General features: G+C 37.8%; 1 protein-coding gene across 1 annotated transcript; it reads left to right on the forward strand.

Moving 5' to 3' along the window:
• The first annotated feature begins 6,777 nt into the window (after window positions 1–6,777).
• On the forward strand, window positions 6,778–9,469 carry LOC117169780. Its single transcript, XM_033356287.1, has 3 exons — window positions 6,778–6,947; window positions 8,684–9,076; window positions 9,133–9,469. Exons 1-3 carry the CDS (start codon window positions 6,778–6,780, stop codon window positions 9,467–9,469), a joined length of 900 nt encoding a protein of 299 aa, XP_033212178.1.

Below are 9,469 nucleotides of genomic sequence, written 5' to 3' on the forward strand. Positions count from 1 at the left end.
CTCGACTTCAGCATTCCTAAACAACAGACGGTTATTTTAGAGTGTTAGCAGTGCAATAATACTATTCTCCCTGAATCCGACTACTCGAGTACCTCGAGTATCAAAGTTTCCCTCTCTTACGTCCTTTATGATGTAAACCTAATCTCCCTTCTTTGCATTCAAAGAGCGTGCTTTCTCATCGTATCGTTCCTTGGATCGTGTTTTCGCTTGAATTAAGTTCCGCAGTGTGATTTTTTGGATTTCCTTAATTCTAATGATCATTAGCTCACGAAGAAACGAACCGTACGTTTTTAATTCTTCGAATTGAGGAAAAGAGCTTGGAGGGTTGGCCTACTTTTTGAATACTATTTCGAAGGGAGTATATTTGGTTTGCCTCGTGTACTAATGTATTGTATGCGAACGTAGCGAAAGTTCGTAAGTTCTTTGACATTAAAAATTATTTCTAAGTTTTTAATTAATTTGCTAATAATTTTGCACGGATGTTACTTCATCCCGCTCTAGTGCTCGTTTAAGTTTTTTAATCCTTTATCAAAATATACCCAGTCGGTTTCGTCAAAATGATTTTTTTACTACTATTGAATACGTTTTCTATCGACTATGGGGAATGTCAAGGATCTGACCTATTTTGGGGCGGCTTTCCCAGAGAGCTTGTTTATCAAGGTGCTCGGTAGTTACCAAACGCTTAGCAAAGGGTTTCTTTTGGAAAGGGTTGGTTTTGTTTATTCCTTGTTTTGTCTTTCTTAGTTACGATTAGGCATCCGATACGGCTGTACACGCAAGTTGACAAGTCTCATCCATGCCTTCATGATACCATAGCATAGATTGATTTTCGACTAATGATTTGACAAATTTAGAAAATGATTTCTGAAGGTCTACGCTCAGGTCATTTGAAGGCGGCTCTTCTTCTTCTACACTGTCACTACCCGTTTCAGCTTCGGGTATAGGTGCTATTTCCAAAATCATTTGATTAGGTTTTAAGCGATCTGAATTTTTCCCCAATATTTCGTTATGATGATGATTGCGGTTTTCAATGCTCTGACTGGCGAGAGGGTCGGACATTTCGTTCCTCTGGATGCCCTGGTGATTAAGTGCATGATTCCATACCACTTTAATGGAAGCAAGTGCTTCTTCTAAGTCTTCAAATTCTGTTGGATTCTTAACTGGTTAATTAATCTTAGTGCTCCAATTATTTTCTTTCCAGTAATGAATCATTTGGGTAGCTCTATCTATTACAAAATTAGAATCTGTATTGGTGCGAAGTTTCGTGATCCCTGCTGCATATGCTTTGGCAGAAGATGTTGTTGCCGCTTCTATTTTAGCTACGCTGTTAGTCTGTCTACCGCGTACTTGTCGCGATACATTTTGTAGGTTACCTTCGCCAAAACATACTCCTATACTAGCATGTGGCTCTCCGTTCGCGTCATATATGCAGGATTCGTCTACACATACGGCCACGTACGATCCAGAGTTCGAATCACTGAAAGGGGGAGCACTTTTGGAAACTTAAAATTTGTCTGGTGATGGAGATACTGGCGCTACCTCTGGGAACATGCTTCGTTCCTTACTAAAGACCGGTGGTTCAGAATCCTCGGTTATTTCATCATCTGACGAACCTTCGTCTGACGATGTATTTTCGTTATTGGTTATAAGTCCTTTATCCTGTTCCCTTCGTCTCAGTAACCTTTTTCCTGTCTAACTTGCCTTTGGATCAAAGCTCTTTAACGTTTGCTGTGTTGGAATGTAGCTCTCAACAAAATCCTCTTGTGTTAATGCATTCATTCTTTTCCTTGGACTTCCTACAGTCTTGATTTGAGAAAAAATTCTTTGTGGACGCAAAACCTAAATTACTGGCGATACTTTCAAATCCTTTAACAATTTACTCATTATATGGTGAATTATGCTATCTCGAATATTGTACAATAGTTGCTTTACTTTCGTTTTGAGATTCGGATTTAAAGTATTATCTGGAGCTTCTTCGCGTTACTCTCGATTTTTAATAACTCTTACCTCACTGCACCTCTTCACTCGTATCTCACTTCACCTCTAGCATTTTTTAAAGTCTGCTCACTACACCGAAGATAGTGAGGAATGTTGCAGACTCCTCGCCGTGAATTTTTCTATTACGTGAAGTCCACGCACACGGACGCTGTCACGGCCAATTTCAAAATTATACTTTGATTGGAAATAAAAAAAATTCCTTTGGTTGAGCTAACGTTACCCTTGATATTACATTTCGCGATTTGACCCCCGGAGGTGAAAATTTATGGAGTGGTTTAACGTCCAACCCACGAGACGAATTTAAAAACAAAAAAAAACCTCGCGTACTAATAATTTGACTGAAGTCTTAATGTTAACATGATCGGTTTCTGAGGAGCGCAGATGGGTGCCGTAGATCGTGGATCACTTAGAAAGAAGTTCTCTTCGTTACGAGAATCTTCTTTCGAATGCCCTGAGTTTAATTTACTCATTACGATCGTCAGGTCGGATCCGGTAAGTGGGTGAGGTGATTTTGTTTAGTTAGCATTTTCAAGTTTTGAAACTAGAGCGACCGCAGGAGCTTCATTTGGAAATAAGCTCGATTTGCTGATGCAATACATGTTTCAGAACATCAAAATCATTTAAAAAATTATTTAATTGAAATAATATAATTGTAAATACAAATCAATTGTTCATATTAAAATTACATTCAATATTCCATCATATAACCTTTAAGAAAATAATTAAATTATGTTACTTGTATGTATGTATGTATATAATCTCTCCCTTTTACGGGCTTGAGGGCCTTCGCTCCCTGTACATATATTTACAATTCCATCCTTAGTCTATCTTAACTACTACTTATATTCTACTCCTTCGCATTACGTAGGATAAACAATAGTAACAATAGTGATATTAATTCCTAAAATAAGAGAGCTTCCAGGGCTTCCATTTCCTCTTATCATAAAAAAATGCATTTTCCACGATATTGAAAACAATTATCGTTTTTTACTGTCCCTTTTCAGGATCACCCGTTTGACTCTGCCCTACTCCCTTGCTTTCCCTTACTTCTTCCAATTTCTTCATTCACATCACTCCCTGTCCACTACCATCCAAGATCCATCTTATACACTCATCCACACTCAACTGTCCCTCTTCCTCTCCTGCACATCTCTCTAATACATGTGCCCATGACTCCATTTCGTATTCACATACTTTGCATAAATTCTCCTCTTCATCCATCCAATATCTCCATGCTCTCACTCCTTCTCCCATTCTGAACCGTACAACCCTACTCCATTTTTCTTCCTTTTTTATTTTTTGCAGATATTCTGGTTCCGTCAACCCTTTGACCATCATATACCATCTATTGTACCTCGAATCTATAATCTTTGTTCATCTCTCTTCTCCTTGTTTAACCAATAGCTCTAACTCTATGTCCTGCCACTTTATAACCCTTTCTTGAATATTACAAACCCTTCTCATTTTTCTCCTTTCTTCCTCCCATTTTGAATTTCCCACATTACCTCTCACTTCATTGTTCCGAATTTCGCCGAGACATGCTTGTGCAATTCTACTTCCCTCTCCCCTTTTAATTTTCTTTTCAAGCCTCCAGGCTCTCTAAATTTTTCTAGTAACCGTATTTTCTCTTCCTAACTCTTCTTTTAACATATATCCTGGGCAACTCCAGCTAACCTTCATTACCCACCTCAGAAATCACTCATGTATGCTCTCTACTTTCCTATATTCCTTCCATCCCCAGATCTCCACACCATAACACAATACCGCTCACACTAACGCATCAAACAACCAGACTCTCATTCTCCAATCATTCTTAAACCTTCTATCTCTTATACCCCATACTTGGCCCATTACTTTACTTGCACATTCAGTTTTGTTCCCACATACTCTTCGAAGATTCTCATCATAAGGTTCATCCCCTTCTCATCATCTGCTAATAGAACTAAATCGTCCGCGTATGCTAGAGAGTATAGTTTGCTATTACCCAAAACCGTTGCTTCTTTCTCTTTCTCCTTTAGCTTTTCCTCTAAATCTGCCAATAGGATACTGAAAAGCACTGGTCTCAACGGGTACCCTTGCTTTCGACCTCGGCCTGTCCAGAAAACCTCCCATTTTTTCTTTCCTATTTTCACCCTAATCCTGGTTTCAGTAAAACTTTCCTTTATCCTCTCCACAAACTTTTCCTCTACACCCCTCTCATTCATTGCCTGCCATAGCACTTTTCCGTTCACTGAGTCAAACGCTGCTTTGAAATCTACGAACAAAGCGACTAGTTTCCCTTTATTTCTCCCTAAATTTCTGCCTTTTCTTCCCTTTGTATTCCTCTACCTTCTTTCCTTCCCTTTTCTGGACAAGCGGTACCACTAGTCCCGTCGTCCACTCTTCCGGTCAACCTTCCCCTTTTCATACCTTGTCGCAGATCTTCCACATCTCACCCCTAATCCCTTCTCCTGCAAACTTCATCGCTTCGATCTCTATCCCATCTTCTCCCGTCGCCTTGTTTCTTTTTAACCTATTTATTGTCTCATCCACTTCTTCTCTTGTTATCTCGTTCCATTTCTCCGTTTCTCCTTGGACTATCCTAAACTTTTTCCCTTTGATCTTATTTTGCTCTCCCCCTAATAGATCCTTAAAATAATCCGTCTATTTCTTATTTCTATTTTTTCGTTAACGCGCTTCTTTTCCCGTCTTTCCCTATTTATCACATCCCACACCCTACCTTCTTTGATCGCTTTTTCTACTTCTGCTTTATATTCTTCCTTTCCCCTTTGTCTTTTTATTTCCAGCATCTTCTCATGTTCTTTTTTCCTCCTGTTATACTCCTCCTTCTCCATTTCCCCTCTTCTCCATTTGCTCACACACTCTTCTATTCTCTCTTTACTCTCCCAGCATTCCTCGTCCCACCAGTCTCTCTTTCCTCCTACTCTTTCTTCATTAGCACCCAGCTCATCCTTTACCTTTTCAATAAACTCCTTCAACCTTTTAATTAACGAGTCTATTTCCTCCTCTTTTTCATGCCTAACCTTCACCTTTTCCATCTTTTGTTTAAACTCTTTTAATTTATCTTCCCCCCAGATCCCCATTTTCGTGTTTCTTTCGCAACCTTTTTCCTTCCTCCCTCTGCCGCGCTGACTGACGCCTCTTCTTAGTGTAACTATGACCGGGAAGTGCTCGGACCCTATCTCATTCCCTACCTTTATACTCCCTATCATATGCCGCATTCTTTCTTCAGCCAAGATGTAGTCTATTACTGTTGCTCCCTTTCCTATGAATGTGATCTCCCCTTCCTCATCATATTGCCATTGCCATTGTTGTAGTAGAATCAGTTGATAATTAATTAATCAAATCACAAAATAAAAACAACGGAACAATTATTTTTATCGAGACATTCAAATAAGGTTTACATTATTTGTATATTCTCCGTTATATTTTGAAACAGTATTTCTGTACGTCTAATTTATTAATAACCTTTATCACTAATTCAAACAAATATGAAGAAACTGTAAAGAAAATGATCAGCTAATAATGAATTAAATGGTTCACAACATAAAAAGACTCGAACAATTTTATTATTGAAATAATAAATTTAGATTTACTTTATATATATTTTCAACTTCCTTCCTGAAAATTTTAGTTATTAATAGCATTCAATACTTGTTTTCGTAAAAAAGAAAATACATGTTCATATGATTTTAAAAGTTTAATTAAGATAATCATTTCAAAACATTATAAATATTTCGAAAAACCATATAATTGTAATAGAAATCGTAAAAAAATTAATCAGCCAATAATTAATCATTCTGTTTATGACATAAAAAGAATTAAATGATTGTTTGCATTGAATCATTCAAATAGTTTTAATATTGTATTTTTATAAAATTTTGAATTATTAATAACAAAAAATACACACAAATAATATAATTCAAATACTTGTATCTTAAACATTAATAAACTTATGTTATACAAAATATATCAAATATTAAATTACACAACTTTCAAGTAGTTTATCGATTTATGTACTTAATTAAAAAAATTAAAACTTGATCTTCATGTAAATTAATATTGTGAAGAAAATATATCAAACAATTACTTTCAATAAAACAATTAATCTATTTTTATTTTATATTCTTTACAATTCATACCTTGATTTTTCAATATTTCGATTTATTAATAATCTTTTGCAATTATTCCAGGAAGTTTAGTTTGTAATATAATCATTTGATAATTAATCAATCATTTCAATACATAAAAATCATTCAACAAATATTTTAACTGAAATATTAGGATAATTTTCACTTTATATTTATAATTTTTTTAAATTTCGTCACTCAAAATTTGAATCAATAATAAAGGCTTCAGTTTCCAATACTGATATAGGATATATGGTGTTTTTTGAGTGCGATCATTTTCTGGCTGGGGAGACCTGAAAAGTTGAGTGAGTATGGTGAGGATATGGTGAGTACGGGTGCTGGGGTTAAAGTGCAAGTGTGAATGAAGGAAGTGATAGAAAGTGAAAATTCAAACGGAAAATACATAAATTAACGAAAGTTGATTTTAAGGTTAGGTTCGTTTGGGTAATATACTGGGTTTCTTGGCAGTAAGTAGGATTTCTAAGGCTAAGAAGGAAAAAGGAGTTAAATAGACACAAATTGTCAAAAGAAGCCAGTGTAGGAGGGCGAGTTTTTGGAAAAAATTTTAAAATTCTAGGGAGGATAGAAACTGATAAGGGAGACGGAGGTGAAGCTAAAGGTCTGTTAACAGGGTAGAGTCACGTCGGCTATGCGCAGTCCACAACGTGATTTCGGAAGAAGGCAGAGCGAGTTAAGTGAGAAGAGTGAAACAAATAGGGATAGCGATAGTAAAGAGAGAAAAGGTAGCGGCGTAGACGAGGCAAGCAGTGAGGGAAGTGCGGATGTCACGTTTAATACGCCTTTGCATCCCGTACCAACGTAAGATTCGGCAGACTTGAGACGAGGAAGGGGGCATAGGCGCGGGAGGCCCACCAGGCGAGCGCGATTAGCAACGAGAGCATCAGTAGCGAAGGGGAAAAAAGGAGGATGATAAAAGGAAAAGAGAGCAGGTGAGCGAAGAGGCGGAGAGGGGTAATGCCCTAAAAAAGGTTAAGACAAAAGAAAAGAATGCTGGAAAGAAATAGGGATAAAGGGGATATGTTCATAAAGTTAGAAGCCCTGATAAAAGGATTTAAAGAGGAGACTTGCGGAAGATTGGATGAGACATGCGAAAGACTGACTGATATGAAGAGACAGTGAGAAGAGGTAAAAGGCGAGGTTAGAAAAGTGAGACAAAAGCGGGAAGAATAGGATCAATTTTGGAAAGGGGAGAAAGGAAAGGTGTGCAATAAATTGTGAAGTATAGAAAATAGGAGGAAAGCGAATGAGAAAGAATGGATATGAAGAGGGAGAGAAAGGATATATGGAAGAAGTGAGAAAGTGTGAGGTGGTCAAGCATGGGCAGAATGAAAGGTAGAGTTTGAGATTGATTGAGGTTGAAAGAAGAATGGAAGTGGAAAGTGAGCGAAAAGTAAAAAGATTATAATAGTGATGGGTTTGAAAGTGGATAGTAAAAGAGCAGAGGAAGAGATTAGGAAGGTGATGAGAGACATCGCCGCGCAAGTCAGAGTGGGAAGGTTAGGAAGACTAGGAGGGAATAAAAAGAGCAAAGAATGTATGTTTTTAGTGAACTTGTGGAGTGAGCAGGACAAATATGAAATCATGCAGAAAAAGAAGTCGTTGAAAGGAAGAAAAGAAAGAATCAAAGAAAATCTGACGTGGCGGGAAAGGAAAGGAAAGTGACTAATCGAGCAAAAGGCATGGACTGAGAGATGTGAAGGTGACAGGGCAAGAATTGGCAGAGATAGGATATCGATGAACAAAGATACATAGATTTGGGACTATGAGGTAAAAGAACTGAGGAAGAGTAGGAAACGGATACTGAACGAAGGGGACAAAGAGCATGAAAAGGGGAATGCGAGGGTCGCGGGGGATTTTAAAACGGCAAGAGGACCTGAATGAAAGGAATAAAGGAGATAAGCACAAAAAAAGCGACGTGCAAGTAACGTTCTGGAACGTTTCAAGATTAAAAAACAAGGAGAAAGTATTTAGGCAAAAGTACAGAAATGGGATGTGATAATAATGAGTGAGACGTGGGTGGATGAGATAAAGTTGAAATGCTTGTAAAGAATATTAACGAAAGGATATGAGTGGAAGATGGAAACTGTAAGAAAGGAGCACGTGAAAGGGAAAGAAATGGGTGGCCAGGTGTTAGAGGTATGAAAGGAACTGGTGTTAGAGGAAGAAAAGAGAAAGTATATAGAAGAAAAGGATGGAACAATGGTTAGAAGAGTAAAACTAGGAAAAGTTATTGTGGGTGTAGTATGCGTGTACAGAAAAAAGGAGAATAGGGAGGATGGATAACAATAAGGAAATGGAAAGAGGAGAAAGTAGAAAAGCTGATCCTAATAGGAGAATATTTTAATGTATGGATCGGTGAACAAGAGGGAGAAGTATGGGATAGAAAAAGGAGGTGTTTAGAAGAAAAACGAAACAAAAGAGAACGGACCGGGAGGGTAAGAGGCTATTGGACATATTGAGAGAGGCTGGATGATTCATTTTTGACGGCAATACAAGAAGAGATAAAGAAAGTGAATATACGTACGCGGGTATAGGGAAGACCGTAATAGATTACATTTCGGGAGAAAAAAAATAAGGAAGCAAGAAAAGAGAGAACATAAAGTGAAAAATGGTCATTTGGGGAGAAGAAAAGCTGAGATTAGTAGAAATAAGGTGAAAGAGGCGATTGCAAGGTTGAAAATAAACAAGTTAACAGGGGAAGTATACTTCGAAAATGAAGCACTGGAATATGGAGGATTAGGGGTGAGGGAAGAGATCTGGAGGATTTGCAACAAGGTATGGAAAGGTGAAGGGCGGCCGAAGGAGTGGAAGACCGGGCTGGTAGACCCGTTGATTAAGAAAGGAGAAAGCAAAAAGGTGGAGGAATATAGAGGTATCACACTCATGTCCGCGGGATATAACATTTATGAGGAAGCGCTTAGAAGGAGGTTTGAAAGACAGGTGGAAAAGAGGGAAATATACCACACAACCAAACGGGTTTTAGAAAAAAGACGGGAACCATAGATAACGTCTACGTGCTCAACTATCTAGTCAATAGAAACCTAGGGCGGAAGAAAGGAAAGCTAGGCGCATTGTTTGCGGACTTTAAAGCAGCATTTAACTCAGTTAACAGGATGATCTTATCGGCAGCCATAAAAGAGAAAGGAGTAGACGAAAGTTCAATAGAAAGGATAAAAAAAATATTTTTGGATACTAATATAAGAGTGAAGATGGGAGATAAGAAAGGTGAGGAATTCTGGACAGGAAGTTGGCTCAGACAAGGATATCCTTTGAGCCCAATTCTATTTGGTATTCTTCTCGCAAATTTAGAGGAGCAGTAG

This window comes from Belonocnema kinseyi, chromosome 3 (assembly GCF_010883055.1).
Source record: "Belonocnema kinseyi isolate 2016_QV_RU_SX_M_011 chromosome 3, B_treatae_v1, whole genome shotgun sequence".
Taxonomy (NCBI): Eukaryota; Metazoa; Arthropoda; class Insecta; order Hymenoptera; family Cynipidae; genus Belonocnema; species Belonocnema kinseyi.